Source organism: Solanum stenotomum, chromosome 1, assembly GCF_019186545.1.
Source record: "Solanum stenotomum isolate F172 chromosome 1, ASM1918654v1, whole genome shotgun sequence".
Classification (NCBI taxonomy): Eukaryota; Viridiplantae; Streptophyta; class Magnoliopsida; order Solanales; family Solanaceae; genus Solanum; species Solanum stenotomum.
Genome location: NC_064282.1, coordinates 81,129,120 through 81,153,572, shown reverse-complemented (window position 1 = coordinate 81,153,572; position 24,453 = coordinate 81,129,120). Strand labels below are relative to the sequence as shown.

At 35.8% G+C, this 24,453-nt stretch overlaps 1 protein-coding gene across 1 annotated transcript; it reads left to right on the top strand.

The window, feature by feature from the left end:
• The first annotated feature begins 9,829 nt into the window (after nt 1-9,829).
• On the top strand, nt 9,830-10,579 carry LOC125857385 (uncharacterized). The gene is made up of 2 exons (XM_049536970.1): nt 9,830-10,138; nt 10,256-10,579. Exons 1-2 carry the CDS (start codon nt 9,830-9,832, stop codon nt 10,577-10,579), a joined length of 633 nt encoding a protein of 210 aa, XP_049392927.1.
• Nucleotides 10,580-24,453: the final 13,874 nt, after the last annotated feature.

Genomic DNA, 24,453 nt, shown 5'->3' with positions numbered 1-24,453 from the left:
AGAGAATTTTGGAAGGATGAATTTGGTTAGGTTTTGGGAAATTAGGAGAATGGGGTTGAAGTGGGTAGTTTGAGGACCTAAAATACTTTGTATAGGTCTTAGGATGAAGACCAAAATTACTTAGTTTTGATTTAAAACAATTAGGGAAAAGTCTCAAAAGCCCCTTAAAATAACTGTCGAAGCCCTTCTTTGGTTTGGACCTACTCCCGTAGAAAAGTTCAGAAACCTTTTATTTGGACCAACTTTTGACGGGGCTTGTCCATGACTCGTAGTTCTTACTACGGCCTATAGACACTATCCATAGAAACCAATCTTGGCCCTAAAAATTTCACCAAGTCTAGGACCCACCTATGATACGTACCTATGACTCATACAAATAATGACGGGTTGTCCAGGTGAACCGTAAAAATGGGTATTGGGACTTGATTTTAAAAAAAGTTATTTTTCCTCTTACTACAGTTGCCATCTATGACGGTAGAAGCTTCTACAGTCCTTAGATGGGACCCGTAGAACCAGACTTTAACCCAAAAAGGTCCTTTCTCCCTTTTCCATAATCCGAGGTGTTACAATTGAAAAAGAAAAAAAGGTGATAGATATGAAGGCTGATAAAGTGAAAAACATATTCATGTTAAAACTTAGGAGTATTTATCATGACAACGACTAATCAATGCTATTGAAACTTTCTGTCCGAATGGTATTTTCTACTACTATGATGTTCCCATAACAAGAAAAAGAATATTTAGTGGCGACTACATTCATCGCCACAAAATATAGCGATACAATGGAAACATAACTAAGTCACTACAAAATGATATATGCTTTTATGGCAACACTTAAGTCACCATAGATCAAACACTTTAGTGACAACTTTATCTACAGCGCAACCAATATGGTGCAATAGAAGTAATAAATTTTACTTTCCCGCTTACAAACTTTTTTGATCCAAAAGCTTTTGTGGCAACATACACACTGTCTCCACTATATGATAATTGGTGGAAAATATGTCGCTACTTTTTTTTAATATGTATAAATTAATTAAAATTGAAAAAAAAAAGTAATATTATGGTACTTCTTAAATTTCCATGGAAGAGCTTTGCAACCTCAAAAAGTAACTCATACAATTTTAACTCTAAATACCCATATGGAAACTCATACGATTTGTCACCCTAAATATTCTAACTATTCAAGAATCCAGAATTGGAGAGGCAAAATGGAGATCTGCACCTACTGCTTTCTTGAAGAATTCAAAAGGAGGAGTATTTATTTTTGCGCAAATTTCAATTGTTTGATAATTTCAGGAAAGGCCTTTCTTCTCCATTAGATTATGCACTATGTGTTGCTTTAATTCACTATCNTTATTTAGATTTTAGGCCTCTAATTAAGATTTCGCATTAGGCCTCCGATTACGTTGAGCCGCCCCTGGTTGGAAACACAATTTATAGTTGTGTTTCCCTCTAGTACTAGAGAGAACAGAACCTTATATTCTATTTTCAATGCTTTGAACCAGAGAAAAATCCAAAAACCAGCTTTTCTTGAAAATTACTTCAGCAACCAAAAATAGTTGACAATATTAAGGAAATAATAGAACCAGAGTCATTGCTAAATAGGATGACGTTGCCACTTATTAACTAACAAATTCAAACCTGCTTATAGTTTTACTTTTACCTATTATCCTCTCAAATTATAAAAGGTGCACACAAATTATGATACTACTCTCACATTGTCATGTTATAGCTTTATTCCATTACTAGTAAAATTATCCGCGCCTAGCACAGGAATTTAATATCATAGAATTTATAAAATAATACTTAGAACCTATCAGTCATTAATTCTAAAACACTTTATTATCTTACACATAAGATTACGTAGTAATGAACATTAATAATGTAAAGGAAAATGATAATTATAGCATCTTATAATTTATCCTTCAATCACTCATCTTTACTTTGATTTTATAATTTATCATTTTGCTTCTAGGAAGTGTTACTATTTTATACTTTTGGGAAATCAAATGAACGTCAACCTGAGATATTGAATTTTCTAATAAATAAATAATCGTTGGTGAAAGGATAAATAAATTTTAAAAGGCTGAAAAAGTGAACAAATATTCTAATTCTAACATGTAGAAAGTTCAGCCCTAGCTTCTGCTTTACGTATATCACTTTAAAGTTCCCCATATAAATGTATCATAAGTAATTGTTAAAATGGAATCTTAAAGGGAGAATGTATCATATTGAAAAACAATTGAACTTATTATTTATACTTGAAAGGGAATAATATTACACAAAACTATTCAGTTTGGTTGGGTGCTTTTTTAAAAAACAACATACCAAAATGATGGAGTTCAATTTGAAACTACACTTCTATTCCAATCGCAGCGTCAAGAAACACATTTATTACTTCAAGAAAAGTATTTACAACTTGCAGTAAACTTGAGAATATGTCCATCTTGATATTGAATATGAACAATTAATTTATTGTGTAGTTATCTATGTCATTGTGCAGAAGAAGAAGTTTAGAATTTTCGTTGTTTTAAAATGAGAGGAAATCCCTCTATTTATAGTAAACAAAGGGTAGTGTGAACAAATGTTTATTCTGCCTTATCGGAAATGACAGAGCTCTTTGGAAAAGTTACTACCCTTCGGAAACGTCACAACTTTTCAAAAAAGTCGCAACTCTTCATAAAAGTCACAACTTTTTATGAAAGTCACAACTTTTAAGGAAAGGCGAAGGCTAGTATTAGAAATAAATAAATTAAAAGGGAATCCTGGTTTGTGGTGGCGTCACATAAGAGGGCCTAGGGTTGTCTTTTATAAATATGATATTGTAACACCCCAAAAAATTTTTGAGCTAAGACTCGAACAATCCTTCGTTGTAGGTAGGATTTTACCGAGGAATTCAAGTTTTCTTAAGGGTTAAGGTCACTAGATGTAGCACCTTGAGTTCCAAAAAGAAATAAAGAGAAATTTGTTCAAGCAATTCCTAGGTTCTTTTCTAAGTTTTGGGTCAACTTCAAATGACCATAACTTTCAAGTACAAGATGAGTTAGGAGATCCATAAGATATCAATTGAAAGATCCCTGAGTCCACTTTCCAACACCACTGATTTTGCTAATTTTTTTATCTTGTATGAGGCAGTTATGCCTGTTTGAAGTTAAGTTGTCCATTTAAGGAAAGTTATCCAAAAATATGAGGGGTATTTTGGTCTTTTCCTTCCCTGATCAGCTTGAAACGAATTTTAGTAATATTTTAGGGACAAATATGATTTCGGTCAGTTTCATAAATCTAAATACAATTATGGTTTTAGCAAAGAGTTCAAGAAGAGAAAAGAGGAGAAAACAGGAGAAAAGTCAAGGTTTCGTCAAGTTCTTGAGGTTTCGTTGCAAATTTCGCCAAATGTTTGATCCCTAAGAGATATGTAAGCTTCCATAGTGTTGGGTTTGTTCACTCACACACCAATCATGTTATATTTAGCGAAGTTTCATTCTTGAAGTTGAAGAATTTGAGTTCTTGATTTATTTCTTGAAAGTATTGTTTTTGTTCTTGAATTAGGATGAGTTTGATGAGTTCTTGAGAAAAAAGTTAGTGAATTGAGGGTGGTTTTGGTGTAGATTATCATGTACATAAGTTGAGTATTTGAATCTAAGTGATGGGAAAGAAACTATTAGATTTTTGGCCAATTAGATTTGAAAAACGAGTAAGAAAAAGTAGGATAGAAACAAAGTACCAGGTCCGTGATGTGCCGCGAAATCTTGGCACATTTGATGCTTGAAAACTAAAAATTCATACTAGAATCAAGTGTATTTATGTGGATATAATGTGTTTGATAGTGTTTGTACAGGTGAAATAAGTGGAAGGGAAAAATATAGGAAAGATGAAAATCCAAGCTGAAATATGAGTGCTGACAAATCAAGTGAAGATCACGGACGCCTTTACGGGTCGTGAAGATCTAGACAGATCGTGATAGCATCCGTGGTACATTTTACAGTAGGCTAGCATTTAAGACCCTAGCTTGGGAAATTTTAAGTGAAGACCACGGACATTCAGACGGACCATGGTCTCTTTAATGGTTCGTGATGCAACTTCCAGTGTGATGGCTTTGTAGACCCAAACTTAGGGAAATCTAAGTGAAGGCCATGGACACCCAGACAGACCGTGGTCTCTTCAACGGTCCGTGGTGTTGTTAGTGATGCAATTTCCAGTGTGATGGCATTGAAGACCCAAACTTGGGGAGTTCCAAGTGAAGACCACGGATACCCATACGGACCATGGTCTCTTTAACGGTCTGTGGTGTTGTCTGTGATGTAATTTCCAGTGTGCAGGCATTGAAGACCCAAGTTGGGGAGTTCTACGTGAAGACCACGAAGGGTTGCATGGACCGTGAAGCCCTTGACAAACCGTGGTAGCATCCGTGAGGTGTCTGGTAGTTCAGTTCTATTTCGAGTAGGACTCTTTTTGAAACATTTTATTTGAATTATTTAGGTCGTTTTTCTTTTTATCTTGTCTGACCTTGAATGACGAACAAGTTTCCATTATTCTTAGTTTTGGTTTTCGATTTGAACATTGAATCAAGTTCAAAGTTTGGATTTCCGATTCTTGAAATATCAAAGTAGCTTATTGATTTACTTATTATCGTAAGTACTTTCTCAACATGTTTTCAGTTTATATTTTTGAATGCTTAGGTGAAATCGTGAGTGGCTAAATACCACAACTGGGAATGTGGGATCTATGACGTGAATGGAAGTGTAATTCCATAAAATGAGTGATAGGCGATTTATGTTAGCAACTTAGAATCTAGCTTTCATTTTTCACATATTCTGATGAGTGCATGTATTGGCGTGAGCCTGTATGTATTATTTGTTTGAGAGAAAAATAATAGTTAGGAAAAAGCTAAATTAACCGGAAGAAATAGAGTCAAAGTTTGAGTTCGAGAGAAAATAACTTTAACACCATTGTAAATGAGGGTAAAACTAGTAACACTCTAGGACCGAGAGTACTTGAGTGAACATTATCTGATTAGACTTAGAAGTATCAGATATATCTAACTTATTGTATTTTGTAGAGATAAATTTCCTGAAACTCAACTATGAGAAAACATTAGGTGTAACGTTATGGAGAGCACAATCCTAGTTTCTTTTAATCATCGAAACAACTTGAGAACTGAAAACTCTGTTAATTGTTAATATGGATTTTTATTACAAATCTTACTTACTAGAACATTACAACTAAATCCATTTTACTTTCCTTTATTGTGTCTTTAGGATATAATAACGACATTTGATTAAAACGCGACAGTGAAATCATTTTTGTAAAAAAATTGTATGTGGGATCGACCTCAACTCACTTTGAGTTCTGTAAATTGACTTTGACCGTTATATCTCTTAATTTAGGTGTAAGTTTGGACGTATCAAATTTTGACGCCGCTGCCGGGGAATTTCAATTCAGAAGTATTTTACTAGCTTTTATTCTAAGTTTAGTTAGATTTCCTAATTTTACGTCTTGTTCTTTGCCACTGTCTCTTTAAGGTGAGTACTACTGTGTATTCCAAATACTACAAGTAAGAGAGCCCCATTAGTCCCATACGATCCAGAACTCTGGAAAAGAATCTGCAAAATGGTGAATGCACAATAACTTGAGGCGCAGAGATAGAGATTTGGATTGGAAGCTGAAACCGTTGTAGGAGGTGTTCAGCCGAATGTTGCGAACAACCCACCTAGGGTAGTGGATGAAAATATAGCAGTGGATGGAATAATTCCTCCACACCGAAAACCAATAGCTCCAAGGGGTAGAGCACAACATCCAACTCATATGATGTATGAAGAGGATGACTTAGACTTGGACGGAGCTGGAGCCACTGGAGCGATAGTGTTACCTGCACTACCTTCAGGTGTTAAATTCACAATCACCAGTACTATGATTGAACTGTTGAATCTGAAAGGAATGTTCAAGGGTGCAGTTAGTGATGATGCTAATCAACATCTCAACTTTGAGGCGATATGCAAATCGCAAGAAATTCCTGGGGTTAGCCAGACAACAATAAGACTGAGATTTTTCCCATTGTCTCTTACTGGAGAGGCAAAAAATTGGTTGAATGAAATGCCTGATGACTCAATCAGGACTTGGACTGAACTGAGGGAAGCTTTCCTGGAAGGATTCTTTGCGGAATCAAAAGAGTTGTAGATGAACGATGAGCTAAGTGCCCATAAGCAGCTACGAAGAGAAGCGATGCATGACACTTGGTGGAGACTCAGCCAAAAGCTGAAGAAGTGCCCAAACCATTGTCTCACTAAGAGACATCTAAAGCAGGCTTTCTGTAGGTCTTTGAATTATGTTACTAAACCTGTTGTTGATGCAGTGTGTGGAGGATCATTTATGAAGAAGACATTCTTAGAGAGCATGCAAATATTGGACGAGATGTAAACGAATAACAGATCATGGTACACCAGGGATGCAGAAGTCCGAGATCTTGGGTACACATTTGAACTTTCAGCTGAACAACGGAAAAGAGAAGAAGAAAAGGATCAGGACATGGCACACATGAGGACCCAAATAGATCTACTTACGAAGCATATTGTCTCAAAGTTTGAAAAGGTAAATGTTGTGGGACAGCCAAACAAGTATGAAGATCAGAATATCGATCTAGACAAGGAGGCCAATTACCTGGGCAACCAAGGTGGTTTCTGGAATTATAACTCGGGAAACCAAGGTTACAATTCTGGAAATGCAGGTTAGAACTACTCAAGGGAAGGATAGTATGATAGGCCACCAAACAGAGAGCAAGGAAATTAGTAGAACAGAGATGGGTACAGAAATGATCGCAATAGTGTGTATGTGCCCCCTGGTAATAGAGATCGGGCAAGTGGTAGTTCCAGCGGGTCTAAGCTGGAAGACATGTTGGCCAAGGTGCTCAAAAAAGTTGAATCATCTGATGCAGGGGTGAAGGAATTGAAAGGTGATTTCTCTAGTATGAGTCAATGGGTAGACTCTCACACCACCTCCATCAAGCAAATTGAGTAGCAATTGGGGAAACTTTCAGCCTTATAAAATTAGAGGAAGAATGTGTCACTACCAAGTGACACGATCCAAAATCATAAGAAGGACGGGCATTGAATGGTCATCATCACCAGGAGTGGTAATATTCTTAATGACCTAATTTCTACAGGTACTAAACATGAGCAGGTGCTGGTGCAAGTTGGAAGAAAGAAGGATGAAGCTGAACAAATAGATGACTTGGAGGATGCTCAACCAATAGCGAAACTAGTAGGAGAAATAGAAAAGGAGGTTGAGGGAACTATGCCTCTTCAGCTAACACCAAGACCACCTCCTCATTTCCCCCAATGGCTTAAAAAGAAAGTCAAAGATGGGAAATTTGCGAAGTTCATCACAATGCCGCGACAACTGTCAGTAAACATAACATTGGTGGAAGCCCCTGAGCAAATGCCAGGATATGTCAAGTTCATGCAAGACATGGTTACAAAAAAGAGAGTTGTAAGTATTGATTAGACTAACCATGTTCATCACTGCAGTGCTATTGCTACCAGGTCTCTGATACAGAAGAAGGAGGATCCAGGTGCATTCATCATACGATGCACTATCAGATCAATCAAATTTGCAAAGGCCTTGTGAGACTTAAGGGCCAATATAAACTTGATACCGCTAGCCATCTACAAGCAACTTAGGTTAGGAGTTCCATAACTCACAACCATGAGGTTGATTATGGCAAATAGGTCAATTAAACGACATGTGGGCATCCTATGTGATGTGCTCATAAAGGTGGACACATTCATCTTTCCGGCAGACTTCATGATCTTGGATTATGAAGTGGATTTTGAGGTTCCCATAATTTTGTGAAGACCATTTCTAGACATAAGATGAGCATTGGTAGATGTTGAGAAAGGAGAACTGAAGTTCAGACTCAACAAAGAAGAGGCAATGTTTAATATTTGTAGGTCAATGAAACAACCACATGACATGAATGTGGTGTCTACGATAGAGGTTTTTGATGGATAAGAGATATGAGCAACAATTGAGGAGAGGATGGCTGTTGAAACATTAGCAGTCGTGTTGATGAACTTTGGAGCTGATTTTCGGTCTGATTATGTAGAGATCATGAATGCTTTGTAGGAAATGGGAGCACACTCTTATGCTCCAAAGAAATTGGACTTGGATTTAAAAAATAGGCCGAGTCCTCCAGCAAAACTATCTATTGAGGAGCCACCTATGTTGGAATTGAAACAGTTACCCAGCCACCTGAGGTATGTATTTTCGGGCACTAACAATACTTTACCTGTGATTTTGGCTGCAGATTTGAATGATAAATAGGTACACGTTGTGATAAAAGTGTTGATAAGGTACAAAAGAGCTATGGGTGGACCATTGCTGACATCATCGGGTTACCTCTGGGTATATGCACCCATAAGATCCAACTTAAGGAGGACTGCAGCCCAAGCATTGAACACCAGCGGAGGTTAAACCTACCTATGCAAGAGGTGGTTAAAAAAGAGATCATCAAGTGGTTAGATGTTGGGATGGTGTACCCCAGTGCAATGTGTTTTTAAAAATGGTAGTATGACTGTGGTTGCGAATGTAAAGAATGAGTTGGTCCAGCAGAGACCAGTCACTAGATGGCGAGTGTGCATGGACTACATGAAGTTGAACAAGTAGACCTTGAAGGATCACTTCCCGATGCCTTTCATGAACCATATGCTTGACATGTTGGCTGGAAAAGGGTGGTACTGCTTCTTAGCTTGATACTCTAGCTACACCAAGATATCAATTGCACCTGAAGATCAGGAAATGACAACCTTTACATGTCCTTATGGCACCTTTGCGTTTACACGCATGCCATTTGGACTATGTAATGCACCAACAACTTTTCAGAGGTGTATGATCTCTATTTTTTAGGACATCGTGGAAATGACAACCTTTACATGTCCTTATGGCACATTTGCGTTTACACGCATGCCATTTGGACTATGTAATGCACCAACAACTTTTCAGAGGTGTATGATCTCTATTTTTTAGGACATCGTGGAGGACACTCTTGAGGTCTTCATGATGAAATTTCAGTGGTAGGTGACACCTTTGATTACTGTTTGCTTAATCTTAGTAGGGCCCTACAGAGATGTGAGGAGGCCAACCTAGTGCTGAAATGGGAGAAGTGCCATTTCATCGTCAAGGAAGGCATAGTCCTTGGGCACAAGGTGTCACAAAAGGGGATAGAGGTCGACAAGGCCGAAATTGAGGTGATTGAAAAGTTGCCTCCACCTATTTGTGTGAAGGGTGTTCGAAGTTTCTTAGGACATGTCAGATTTTATAAGTGTTTTATTAAGGACTTCTCGAAAATTGCACACCCCATGTGCAAGCTTTTGGAGAAGGAGATGAAGTTCATTTTTTATGAGGCATGTCTTAGAGCCTTTGAATGCCTGAAGGAGAAGCCAATTTCTTCCCCAGTGATCATTGGACCAGATTGGGCTGAGCCATTTGAGGTAATGTATGGTGCTAGTGGTACTACTTTAGGAGTTGTGTTGGGACAGAAGCGCAACAAGATGTTCAATCCAATTTACTATGCCAGTAAGTAACTAAATGGAGCACAACAAAATTACACAGTTTCTTAACATGAACTATTAGTTGTGGTGTATGCTTTCGAGAAATTCAGAGCTTACTTGTTGGGTACTAGAGTGATAGTCCATACGGATCATGCAGCTCTGAGATACCTCATGGTAAAGAAAGATGCCAAGCCAAGGTTAATCAACTAGGTATTACTTCTTTAGGGGTTTGATTTTGAAGTCAAGGATACGAGAGGTTGTGAGAACTAGGTGGCTGATCACATGTCTAGGTTGGAGGCTAAAAAGAAAGAGGAATGTGAGCAAGAAATCAATGATGCATTCCCGGATGAGCAGGTATTGGCTGCAATTCTTGATCTTATTCCTTGGTTTGCTGATTTTGCTAACTTTCTTGTTAGTGATTTGATGCCCGGGGGGCTGACATTTCAGCAAAGGAAGAGGTTCCTGCATAATGTGGGTAAGTATTTCTGGGATGAACCTTACTTGTACAGGGTGTGTGCTGATAATATCATTAGGCGATACGCCCTTGAAGCTGAGATGTTGCACATTCTAGAGGCATCTCACTCCTCTCCGGTAGGTGGCCATCATAGAGGTGCTTGAACAGCACACAAGATACTTCAGTGTGGGTACTACTGGCCCACAATTCATCAGGATTCGATAGACACAGTAAGGAGTTTTGATGTGTGCCAGCGGCAAAGAGCCATCTCTTGGCGCTATGAGTTACCCATGACACCTATTTTGGAGGTGGAGCTATTTGATGTGTGGGGAGTCGATTTCATGGGCCTATTTGTGAGCTCCTATGGACAGAAGTACATATTGGTGGTAGTGGACTATGTGTCCAAATGGGTTGAAGCAGTTGTTTTGCCTGAGAATGATGGGAAGAGTGTTGCTGGTTTTCTGAAAAGGAATATATTCTCAAGGTTTGGCACACCCAGAGCTATCATTAATAATGGTGGTTCCTATTTCTGCAACAAGGTATTCAATGCACTTCTAGCCAAATATGGGGTTAAATAACACAAGGTGGCAGCTCCTTATCATCCACAGACCAATGGTCAAGTGGAGGTGTCAAATAGAGAGATTAAGGCGATTTTGGCTAAAACAGTAAATGCCAACATGATAGATTAGGCATGAAAGTTAGATGATGCTCTATGGGAATATCGGACAGCTTTCAAGATGCCTATTGGTATGTCTCCGTATTAATTGGTGTTTGGAAAGGCATGTCATTTGTCGGTTGAGCTAGAAAATAAAACACTCTAGGCTTTGAAGAAGCTGAATCTAACTTGGAGGGAAACAACAAACTTGAGACTGGACCAGATTAATGAGATGGATGAGTTCCATTTGAGAGCGTATGAAAGGTCTGCACTGTACAAAGAGAGGATAAAGTTGTATCATGATCAGCATACTGAGAAGAGAACCTTCACTCCTGGTGACTTGGTGTTACTTTTCAAATCTAGACTTCGTCTGTTTCGTAAGAAGCTGAGATCCAAATGGTCTAGGCCTTTTAAGGTAACTCAAGTGTTCCAGTCGAGTGCTATTGAGCTTGAGAATGACAAGGATGAGAGGTTCAAGGAAAATGGTCAGCGAATCAAGGCATACTTGGGTGTTCCAGAAGAAGTAAAAATTATGGAAGAATGTAAACTTGATGAAGTCTGAGTAATCAAGTAACTTGCGTCGCACCGCGACGTTAAATTGTGAGCTTCATGGGAGGCAACCCAAGATTTTATTTGTAATAGGTTGTTTACTTTTCCTTAATTTTTCCTTGTTTTTATGGTTTCATTTTGTGTTGATGTGTGCAGGAAGGACTTGGGTGAAAAATTGCAGGTACTGGGTGCAGACAGTTCTTCATGAGCAACCCCACATGCCGAGGTGTCCTTCACGGGCAACTTTACGACCCGTCAATCTCAGGACCAACCTAAGGAAGCTACTGGAAATTGCATGAAAAAGGTTCACAGAAGGGTTCACGGTCCGTTAAGGCTTGTATGGACCGTCTAGTTTCTCATTAACCCCAGGTAAGCATTTTGTCCCAAGACATTTCCATGAACCACTGTACAGACCATGGTGACCTTCACGGGCACTTTCACGGTCCGTCATCCACAACCCAGTATTGGCTGTAAACCGACCCGACCAACGCGTGCAACAAAATTGAAATTAAAACGTATATGTGCTTCCTAAGTGCCAAACGTCGGGGTTTTTCTCTTATTTTCTCTTCTCTAACGGTTCTTAAAGAGCTAAAAATGGTTCCCATCATCCATCAATCCTTATTTCATCAAAGAATCGAAGCCCTAATCCTAAGTTGTCAAGAATCTCAAGTTGAGTTCATTGATTCTTTTTTGTGAGCGAAATTTTCTTCTAAATTCCAAGTAAGTTCTCTTATCACTTTCTATAAGTTTGATCTTGTCTAAAAGTGAGCTAGAATTACTTTGACCTAGTCGAATTTAGCATGATCATGTGATGAACAAGCTACGTTAATGTGAACCGGTAGTGGGTTTTGTCTAATTTGGGTGTAATCTCATGTAGGGTGGTTAAATTTGTGTAGAAATAATGTGGATGTGTGGGTATGTGTATTTTGGATAAGTATCACGTTTTTTTGCGTTTTTGCTTGATGAATGTCCATGAAGTAGCAGTCACGTTGTGCTTTTATACTAAATGAATGGGGGTTTGGTGCTGTCGACCTGTGCTATGGTGAAATTGGGGGAGGCAATGGTTGGATGAATGGTCAAGTGTAAGATCATGAGAGGCTTCACGGACCGTTGAAGCCACCACAAGTCATGAAACCACTCGTGGACCACACTTGAATTCCATCCACCCAGTAGATAGGTTCACGAGCATCATCACAGACCATGGTTCACTCCATGGGCCATGCAACCGTTTGTGGACATTACTTGGTTACACCACTTTTGCACACTGATTTTGTGATAAATTCACGAGAGGTTTTACGGACCGTGGTATCTACCACGACCTGTGTGAGCTCCCGTATAGTTGACTGATTTTGTATAGTTTACCTTCTTTACTTTTATTCTTGTTTCGTCCTTTAATTCAGTGGACCTTCCAAATGATAGATTAGGTGATGACATTCTTAAGGCAATGAGTCACAATGTAATTACACAGGGGAAGTCTAAGTACCCGATAGTATGTCATATCACTGATTTGGTTATTAATGGGTGTTTGCATTGTTCAGGTACTATGGCACCCCGAAGAAAGAACGCAGCTCCACATTCCTCACTTACTACTTCACAATCCGAAGGCGATCATACTCAGGAATCTAGTAGTTCGGAGGTACAAATAAATGTTACACCGAAAGTTCACCCACCTCGAGGTACTAGATCCAGAACAGCGAGGGCAATTCTCCAGGACACTCTTCTCCAGTCTGAAGAGGGAGGTATTAGTTCCGGTAGCTGTGAAAAATTGGGAAGTGGATCCAATGCTGGTTCAGGTAGCCAGTCTGATGATCGTTAGGGAGGCAGTGTAGAGTCCGAAGGCGGCTCTTAGGAAGATGCTACCACATCTCCACCTGCAGTAGTATCAGAGGCTGACATGGGAGCTCAGACAAAGATATGTGCAGTAGAGGGGGATGATGAAGTGACTCCAGAAGATATAATGGTTCAGTATGTTTGCCTCTGCGAATTTGACCCAGTATTGCGACAACAACTAATTGACTATTTCAGATCCATATGGACGGTGAACAGGTCGGAAGATTTCTTCGAACATGGAATCGTGAACAAGTCGGTGGTATTTAGAAAGAGACCACTCATGCTCGAGACTAGGGTAGTGATGGGGGATATCTAGGCACTTTCAGAGATTTATAGATTGTTCCAGATTCACCAGTTTGAATAGATGACCAATGCCCCTGGGGAATACACCAGCTATGTACCTCAAGAGTTCTATGCTATCTACGCCACCACACTAATGAACACTGTTGCGGAGACTGAAACAACAAAGAGAGCACATAAGACGTTTGCAGCCACATTGGCTCTTTTAGACAGAGATTTATAGATTGCATTTGATAGTAGATTGTGTTAGCTGATAATTCACAGGCATAAGCATGATCAACTGTGAGTAATGAGGTGTCATATATTGATCCTTGCTTGTTAGATTCATCATTTTGGATGCAAATAGTACTTGAGATGGCTGCTGTGTAAGTTCAAAAGTGTTTCAATTATTTGTGGACTCAATGTATTGTTTTCTCATCAGTTGAGGACAAGAAAGGGTTCTAAGTTGAGGGTGTTGATGTGCCGCAAATCTTGGCACATTTGATGCTCGAAAACTAAGAATTGATACTAGAATCGAGTGTATTTATGTGGATCTAATGCGTTTGGTAGTGTTTGTACATGTGAAACAAGTTGAAGGGAAAGAAGATGGAAATGATGAAAATGAAAGCTGAAAACGGAGTGCTGACAAATCAAGTGAAGATTACAGATGCCTTTAAGGGTCGTGAAGATCTAGACTGATAGTGATAACTTCCGTGGTACAATTTCCAGTAGGCTAGCATAAAGACCATAACTTGGGAAATTTTAAGTGAAGATCACGGACACCCAAACGGAACGTGGTCTCTTTAAAGGTCCGTGGTGTTGTCCGTGATGCAATTTCCAGTGTGATGACATTGAAGACCCAAACTTAGGGAGTTCCAAGTGAAGACCATGGACACGCAAATGGATGGTGGTCTCTTTAACGGTCTGTGATGTAATTTCCAGTGTGCAGTCATTGAAGACCCAAGTTGGCGAGTTCTAAGTGAATACCACGAAGGGCTTCACGGACCATGAAGCCCTTGACGAACCATGGTAGCATATGTGAGGTGTCTGATAGTTAAGTTCTATTTCGAGTAGGACTCTTTTTGAAACATTTTATTTGAATTAATTAGGTCGTTTCTGTTTTTATCTTGTCTGACATTGAACGACGAACAAGTTTCCATTATTATTAGTTTTGGTTTTCAATTTGAACATTGAATTAAGTTCGAAGTTTGGATTTCCGATTCTTGAATTATCAAAGTAGCTTATTGATTTGCTTATTCTCGTAAGTACTTTCTCAACATGTTTTCATATTATATTTCTGAATGTTTATGTGAAATCATGATTGGCTAAATACCACAACTGGGATTGTGGGATATATGACGTGAATCAAAGTTTAATTCTGTAAAACAAGTGATAGGCAATTTATGTTTGGAACTTAGAATCTAGCTTACATTATTCACGTATTCTGATGAGTGCACACGTTGGAGTGAGCCTGTATATATTATTTGTTTGAGAGAAAAATAATAGTTAGGAAAAATCTAAATTAACTGGAAGAAATGGAGTAAAAGTTTGAGTTTGAGAGAAAAGATTTTAACACCATTGTGAACGAGGGTAAAACTAGTAACACTCTGGGACCGAGAGGACTTCAGCGAATATTATCTGATTAGATTGAGAAGTATCAGATATATCTAACTCGTCTGTATTTTGTAGAGATAAATTGCCTGAAACTCAACTACGGAAGAACATTAGGTGTAACATTATGGGGAACACAATCCTAGTTTCTTTTAATCATCAAAACAACTTGAAAACTGAAAACTATGTTAATTGTTAATCTAATTTTTATTTCAAATCTTAAGTACTACAACATTACAACTAAATCCATTTTACTTTCCGTAATTGTTTCTTTAGGAATTAATAACGACATTTGAGTAAAACACGACAGTGAAATTATTTACGTAAAGAAATTCTCTGTGGGATCGACCTCAACTCACGTTGAGTTTTGTAAATTGACGTCGACCATTTATATCTATTAATTGAGGTGTAAGTTTGGACGTATCAGTCCGCATCGCAGACCTGCTCCATCAGAGTGAAATTTTCCTCTCCACGTCGCGGAGAGAACGTCGACTCCACTATTTCAGAAGTTATTTCGACCTAACATTATAATTCATCTCTGCGTTGTGGAATTGCTCCCCAAATAGTGTTTTTCAACCGCTTCTCATTATTAACTATCTAATACTCATTTAATCATCACGATATCCTTCCTATCATAAATCATAACCTTGAATTCATAATTCAAATTTAAGGTAGAGTTAAGAGTCAAGTCTTGAGAGTTCTTTCGAGTCTTTTGAGAAGGTCCCTTTTTAGTCTTTTGAGGAGTCTTCTACAATTTCTAATAACTCGTTTCAACACTCGAGTAAGTGAGTATTAGAATGAGGAAAAAGTATTCATGAGTCTGCAGTATCATTGAGATCCTTCATATCATGAATCATAACTCCTTAATTTATAATTCAAATTCAAGAAGGAGTTAGGAGAGGAGTTCAAGAAAGTTTTTGAGTTCAATTATGAATCCTTTGAGGTCAACTATCGATTTGAGCTAAGCTTTGAGGAAGTAAGTATGAGAATGATAAGAGTCGTATGCATGAGTTCCATATTGTTATGTAGACCCTTGAGTTGAGTCATTCATGCCCATAAATTTCGCATGAACTCCATAAGTTGAGTATCTTTGAGAGGATTAGTATCTTCAAGTTCTAAGCCTTGAGTATTGAGTTCCTAACCCTTTGAGATTATATTCCTAATTAGGGGACCATTACAAGTTACTTATGGAAGATCCTTGAGTTGAGCTGTTCATGCCCATAATTTCACATGAACCCTATGAGTTGAGCATTCTTGAAATGAGTAGTATCATGAAGTCCTTCAGTTGAGTAGTTCATGCCCAAATTATCGCATGAACCCTATGAGTCGAGTAGGCTTGAGATGAGGAGTATCATTGAGTCCTTGAGTTGAGTAGTTCATTCCCATAATTCTGCATGAACCCAATTATATGAAGCCTTTTTTTACAAAATGTTTTAAAACATGTTTTAAAGACTAGAGTACTGAGTTGAGGAAGAGTAGAGCTGAGTTCATTTTCTTTAAAATGATATATGGGAACTAAGTATTCTCAAGACTAAATATTTTTACATTTAAGATGAGAGGAAACTAAAAATTTCCAAAGAGTTTTGAGCAGTTTGAGTACCATCTCTTTTGAGACAAATATTTTGAGTAATAATCTCAAAACACAGAGAGTGTTATGTTTTTAAATTATATGAGCTAGTATATTTTGAGAGTAGTTTTGAGCACCGATATGGGAGAGAGCTCATACAACTCACAGGCCCCATAAACCATGTAGCCAGCGTGGGTGGGAAGGGTCATACTTTTTAGACTATTCCTTAATGCTTTTTAGCATAGACTAGTGGATCCACTTAGTTAAGAGGTTCTATACCCCAACAAAGTATATGACAATTCTGGTAGCATGGGCAAGACGATGTATCATGACATAGCTCATACTGATGGTTGTCGGTTAGAGAATCTCCCACAAAATTATATTATATTTTTATATACAAATTGAGTTGTTATTGTATTCTTCAATACATTGAGTTGCTATCTACCATTTTAAAAACTTTATGTATATTGCATCTTTTATTGTTGCTTTTATCTTGAGTTGAGTATACTATTGTTTAGTTGAGCCCTATTTCATTGAGTTTAGTTGAACTATGTTTCACTGTGTTGAGTAACTTGTTTCATTGATTTGAGTTATAAAAGCCAAAAGCCAAACTCCATCACATAGAAAAACACTTCTCTTCACACTTAATAGGACAACCAGACCATCAGAAAAAGTATAAGAATAACCTTATTTGTTGGATGCTTCTACATGTTTTTTGGAGAGACTATTTTTTTGACCAAAGCAAGAAAATATGATGCATTTCATGAAGGAAGTCATCAATTTTGTAGGCTTTCTGGTAATGAATGTAAACAGTAATAACATATATATTTTTTTATAACCATCCAGATTTTATTATAAAAAGTGTTTTATACAGTTCAAAGGAAAATACAAACTTGTTCCACAATTGGACATGCTTAGTTTAGTAATTAAACCTTTCATCATCTATGAACTTCTTATAATTAAATCAAATGATAAACAACTAGTTAGCTATGGTATGTATTGAGTTGAGTGACACACAATTGTATCTTTTGATGCATTTTGTCTCCTTTTCTCTACAAACTACATTGTATATTTTGAAGACTCCTTTATCTTTTTCATAAACATAGTGTCTGAATACGCTTGGACAAGCTAAATGTCGAGTTTTGTCCATCACAGTGTATTAATCTAAATTACTTTATACATATCTTAAAGCATCTAATTAGCTAATTCTCTATCAACTAGAACACTAATTATTGACAAATGAAGGTGTGACGTCTATCCTTTTTTTTTCTCATTTCATATATTCTCTGTATATTTATTTTAAGTAAAAATAAAATTATATATATATATATATATATATATATAGAAAGAGAGAGAGACACACACACACCTCAAGAGAAACTAATTCATTATAATACACTTTGATTTGGGCATTTTGATATATAAGTTTCAACTTTGTAGGTGATGTCTATTTTTGTTGTTCATTTCATATGTATTCTTTTTCTTAATTTTAAACTCTACCACAAACAATTTCATTAATTCACAAGTATGTTCTCTTACAACCCTTTTTTAATTATTGTCATGATTAATTTATCTTGGTTTATTAAATTTATTTCTTTTGCTGGTGTGACAACTCTAATCACGTACAAAACTATCAAGAATGTGTCATTTGTTATGAAGTAGATGTTTGATTTTGAAAATAATTTATTTTATGTTAGTTTATTTTGTAGTCATTTGAATTTTTTTAAAAATATATTTTCATGATCAACCACCTAGTGAATAACCAATGACGCGTTCCTGATAATCTTGTATGTGATTAGAGTTAAAAATCAGTCAAAGTAACAAATTTAATAAATCAAGATATTTTTTTTCTGGTAACTATAAATCAAGATAAATTAATCGTGACGATAATTTATTTTTTTGAAAATTTAAATGTGTGAGAGAACATACATGTGAATTAACAAAGTTTTTTGTGGTTTTGGTTCACTTTAGTTAAAGAGAAAGAACACATGAAATGATCAACCAAAAAATATACGTCACCTTAAAAGTTGAAACTTTAGTCTCAAAATGCCAAATCAAAGTTTATTTTAATGAATTAGTTTCTCTTAAGGTATACATACATAGAATTTCACTTATAATAAATATAAAGGGAACATATAAATGAGAAACAAGAAGATAGACATTACACCTGAATTTATCAATAAATATTGTCCAAATCGATAGAGTTTTTTTTTTCAAATAAGATGCTTAAAGGGATATCTATTGAATATCTTTTATTAAGGATGAACAAATTTATCCAAGCTCATTCAGACATCAAGATTATGAATTTAATAAATGAATGTTCGAGGTTTCAACACTCTTAACATAAATAAAGGAGTGTTCAATATAGATGTTTTGAATAGGTTTCAACTTATTAACGGGACAAAAGTGACAAGAAGAGTAAATAACATCTTCTATATCATTAAGTGACTACATTAAGAGAAATCTTGACAATTTACTCAAAATATTGTCCCTTCCTTTCATCAATAGTGTTGTACTAAAGTTCTGGATTTGATCGTCAAACAATGTATCAATTTAGTTATCACACAATTATTAGCGACTTCAATTCTATCTCCATTAGGCAATAATAATTAATATACTGTTGTTTATTGGGTGCCTTTTTTAAAAAAAAAATCTTTGAGTGTAATTTCGTTCTCCCAAGTTCTAAAATATTTTACTCTATGCCTGCCACATATTAAGATATTGTGTTGCTTTTTCTCTACTTAAGATGTTTGCTTATACCTTGTTCTACTAGTAATACTTTAGTGTATCTATTAGGCTATTAACGGACAGGGATTAAAATTTTGTTAGTTTATATTAGAACATTTTACTCCAAAGTCAACTTACTGATTAGTTAAAATTTTACGTTGAAAATAATTAAACATCAATTCATATTGCACTATGGTTGGGTTTTTCTTTTTGATGCAAGGATAAAGACTCTACTATATCGTGCAGCTTTAAAAAGACAAATAAACTCGAGAGATTTATTTCATCCATCAAGGATTATGCTCTAGTTACTACAGGTTATCTTTTTTGTTCTAAACAATCTCCTTTCATGTCCAAAAGAATACACCATAGATTGTGTCTAATAATATATGATTAAAGAACAAAATAAAAAACTTAAATGTATTAGGTATACAGATGAACCATCTTCAAATTAACAATAAAAGAAGCAAAATGAATTGCTTGTCGAAATCTGGTATTGTACCACTTACTTTCATAATACAATGGTATGGTATTATGAAAGATAAGCATGTTAGCTAAAAGAAGATGAGAACTTGATTTTTGTGATTATGATTTAGCGTTGTGTACTTGATCATATTTTTCCCCCTCATTTTTCATTTTGGTTCATCTGGTAATCTTAATTCGGTGCAATAAAAGAAGATGAATGACCACTTTGATAGCATCTACATCCTTGTTCATTGCTAAAACTAGAGGACAATATGTTTTTCACTTAATATGGATCAAAAGTCTCTTACCTTCTAAATTTCTGTTTTCTATAGAAACTTGCAGAAAAACATTTGTAAAATTTGCGGTGATAAAGATTTTCTAGAAGCAACCATTACATGCTATCAGTGTTATAATGTTGACGTGCATTAGTAAGTTCTCTCTCATTTTAGCATAAAGGGTGGACAATCAGTTAGGAAAGCTGAAAGTTATGACTCTCTAATCCGTACTTTCTTCATCACCTTGTCCATATCTATATGTTCTTTGTAAACCTCAAATATATAGTATATATATTTTTATGTACACATAGTCCTTTTCCTTTTTTCAAAAAATTTGCTTTTCTCTTCCTTTCAGCCATTCTCTGTTGGTGTATGCAAATGCACAATAGGATTGTTGTTGTCAAAAATGTGATATTGGAAAGAGGGTAATTTCTTTATCATGTTGACCGGAAAATGAGTATTCTTAAGGATCCAAGTTACATGCCTCTACAAAGATTTGTAAGAGTACTATGCCATCAAATAAATGTATGAAATTTCCAGGTGGGCATTCTATTAACTTGGAAAAAGAGGTACAAACCGGTAAAACAAGAGGCCTACATGTTGAAGAAGCAATTGTTCTATCATCAGGCGGCAAAAAATATGGTTGTCCACTGAAAAAGACTATCTCTTCAAGAGTTGTGTCAACCAAATTCATTTTGACCGTGCCTCAAGGAAATCTAAGCAAGTCTCGAACTAAAATTTTAAATACTTTTCCTTAGAAGGGTACCAAACAATATTCTTTAGAATAAGTAGTACATGCAAAACCTCGCAATGAAGTACACCATGGGTAAATCAGATGGGTCCACTATGTTTATCCTGCCGATCCTAAAGATCGTTACACTTGTTCTTCTTAGGAAAATAATTTGAAATTTGAGCTCTAGACTTGCTAAAATTCCACCGATTCACAACTGCTATGGATTTGGTTGACACAACACTTGAGAAGACAATATTTATCAACGGATATCCATATTTCTTTATGCCCGATGATAGACCAAGGACTTCTTCAACGGATAGATATCTTGTTTTCTAGTTTGTACCTCCTTTTCCCAATTAAGACAATGCCCACCTGGAAACTTATTGTGCTTCTTTGGTTGCAAAATACACTGACTAATATTTGCAGAGGCATATAACTTGGATCCTTAGAATGATCGTTTGCTTGTCCACGCGATGAATAAATTACCCTCTTGCCATTTCACATTTTTCACTACACCAAACCACATGTGCTTCTTCACAACAGCCCAACACACAATATCTAAAAATAAATTTCTAAGCAGATTTAGTAAAACATGAAGAGGACTATCTATGCACAAAAGATACATGAACTAATTAAGGGAATTAAATGCAATAACATGCTAATGAAATAATCTAAGTTTTTTGGTGGTTTAGGTTCACTTAAATTAAAGAGACATAATACATATGAAATGATCAACCAAAAAATATACATCACCTTAAAAGTTGAAACTTTAGTCCCAAAACGCCCAAATCAAATTTTATTTTAACGAATTAGTTTCTCTTGAGGTATACGTACATAGAATATCACATATAATAAATATAAAGGGAACATATAAAATGAGAAACAGAAATATAGAAATCACACCTAAATTTATCAATAAATATTGTTCAATTCGATAGAGTTTTTTTTTCGAAAAAAAGATGCTTAAAGAGATATCTATTGAATATCTTTTATTAAGGATGAACAAAGCTACTCAGACATCATGATTATGAATTATTAAATAAATGAGTTTTCAATATAGATTCTTTGAATATGTTTCAATTTTCTAACAATAAAAATGTAACGAGAATAGTAATATAAATAACATCTTCTATATCATTAAATGACTAGATTAAGATAAATCTTGACAATTTACTTAAAATATTGTCCCTTCGTTTCATCAATAGTGTTATACTAAAGTTCTGGATTAGATCATCAAACAATGTATCAACTATACTTATCACACAATTATTAGCTACTTCAATTGTATATCCATTAGGCAATAATAATCAATATGTTGTTGCTTATTGGGTGCCCTTTTTTTTCTAATTACTTTGAGTTTAGTTTCGTTCTCCCAAGTTCTAAAATATTTGTACTCTATATGGTTGCCACATATTCAGATATTGTGTTGCTATTTCTCTACTAAGGATGTTTGCTTATACCTCGTTCTACTAGTAATACTTTAGTGTATGTATTAGTCTATTAACGGATAGGGATTAATATTTTTTTAGTTTTAATTAGAACATTTTACTGCAAAGTCAACTTACTTATTAGTTAAAATTTTACATTGAAAATAGTTAAACACCAATTCATATTAAACTATTGTTGGGTTTTTCTTTTTTGATGCGAGCATAAAAGTTATAATATATCGTGCAACTTTAAAAGGACAAATAAACTCGAGAGAATTATTTCGTCCATCAAGGATTATGCTCTAGTTACAACAGGCTGTCTTTTTTTGTTCTAAAAAATATCATTTCATGTCCAAAAGAAGACACCATAGATTGTGTATAATAATATAAGCCTAAAGAACAAAATAAAAAAAACTTAAATATAGTAGGTATATAGATGAACAGTCTTCAAATTAACAACAAGAGAGGCATAATTAATTACTTGTTGAAAACTGGTATTCTACCACTGACTTTCATAATACAATCGTATGGTATTACGAAAGATAAGCATGTTAGCTAAAAGAAGTCGAGAACTTGATTTTGCGGATTATAATTTAGCGTTGTGTACCTGATGATATTTTCCCCCCTCATTCTTTATTTTATTCATCCGGTAATATTAATTTGGTGCAACAAAAGAACATGAATGACCACTTTGATATCATCTAGATCCTTGTTCATTGCCAAAACTAGAGGGCAATATGATTTTCACTTAAAATTGATCAAAAGTCTATTAGCTTCTAAATTTCTTTTGTTTTCTATACGAACTTGCAGAAAAATATTTGTGAAATTTGCGGTGATATAGATTTTCTAGAGGCAACCATTGCAAGCTATCAGTGATAAAATGTTGACGTGAATTAGTAAGTTCTATCTCTTTTTAGCATAAAAGGGTGGACAATCAGTTAGGAAAGCTGATATACATGGCTCTCTAATATGTACGTTCTTAATCACCTTTTCCATATCTATATATTCTTTGTAAACCTCAAACATATAGTCCATATTTTTTATGTACAGATAATCCTCTTCTTGTTTTCAAAAATTCTGCTTTTTCTCTTCCTTTCAGGCATTCTGTGTTGGGGTATGTAGAGGCACAAAAGGATTGTTGTTGCCAAAAATGTGATATTGGGAAGAGGGTAATTTCTTCATCATGTTGTCTGGAAAATGAGTACTCTTAGGGATCCAAGTTACATGCCTATGCAAAGATTTGTCAGAGTACTATGCCACCAAAGAAATGTATGAAATTTCCAGGTGGACATTGTATTAACTCGGAAAAGGAGGTACAAACCGGGAAAACAAGAGGCCTACATGTTGAAGAAGTACTTGTTCTATCATCAGGCCGAAAAATATGGATGTCCACTGAAAAAAACTGTCACTTCAAGAGTTGTGTCAACCAAATTCATGTTGACCATGACTCAAGGAAATCCAAGCAAACCTAGAATGCAAATTTTAAATTCTTTTCATGAGAAGAGTATAATACAATATTCTTTAGAATAAGTAGGATATACGAAACCTCGCAATGAAGGCAATCATGGGTAGACTAGATGGGACCACCAGGTTTTTCCTGCCGATCCTAAAGACCATTACATTGTGCTCTTCTCAGATTTTTTTTTTTTGAAATTTGAGCTCTAGACTTGCTAAAATTCCACAGAGTCACGATTGCCATGGATTTGGTTGACACAACACTTGAGGAGACAATATTTATCATTGGATATCCATATTTATTGGTGCCGGATTACAGACCAAGGACTTTTTCAACATGTAGATATCTCGTTTTCCTAGTTTGTACCTCCTTTTCCCAATTAAGACAATGCCCACCTGGAAACTTACCATGTTTCTTTGGTTGCACAATACACTGACTAATCTTTGCAGAGACATGTAACTTGGATCTCTCAGAATGCTCATTTTCTTGTCCACGTGATAAAGAAATTACGCTCTTGCCATTCCACATTTTTCACTACACCAATCCATATGTGCTTCTTCACAACAGCCCAACACACAATATCTAAAAATGAATTTCAAAGAAGATTTTTTAAAACATGAAGAGAACTATGTATGCACATGAGATAATGCAGTAATTAAGAGAATTAAATGCAATAACATGCTAATGAAAGAATCAATGTATCCTTTAGTTAGAGCCCACATCCAATACCATTAGCATCTTATAGTGAAGAACTCTAGAAAGATTAGACAACTTGAAGAGATCTTTATTGTCCCTAAGAGGTAATATCACTTCCATTTATGCTTTTACTTTTATTCCACTATTCAGTCCTAGTTATGATTCCAAAAAAAGAAGTAAAGTTG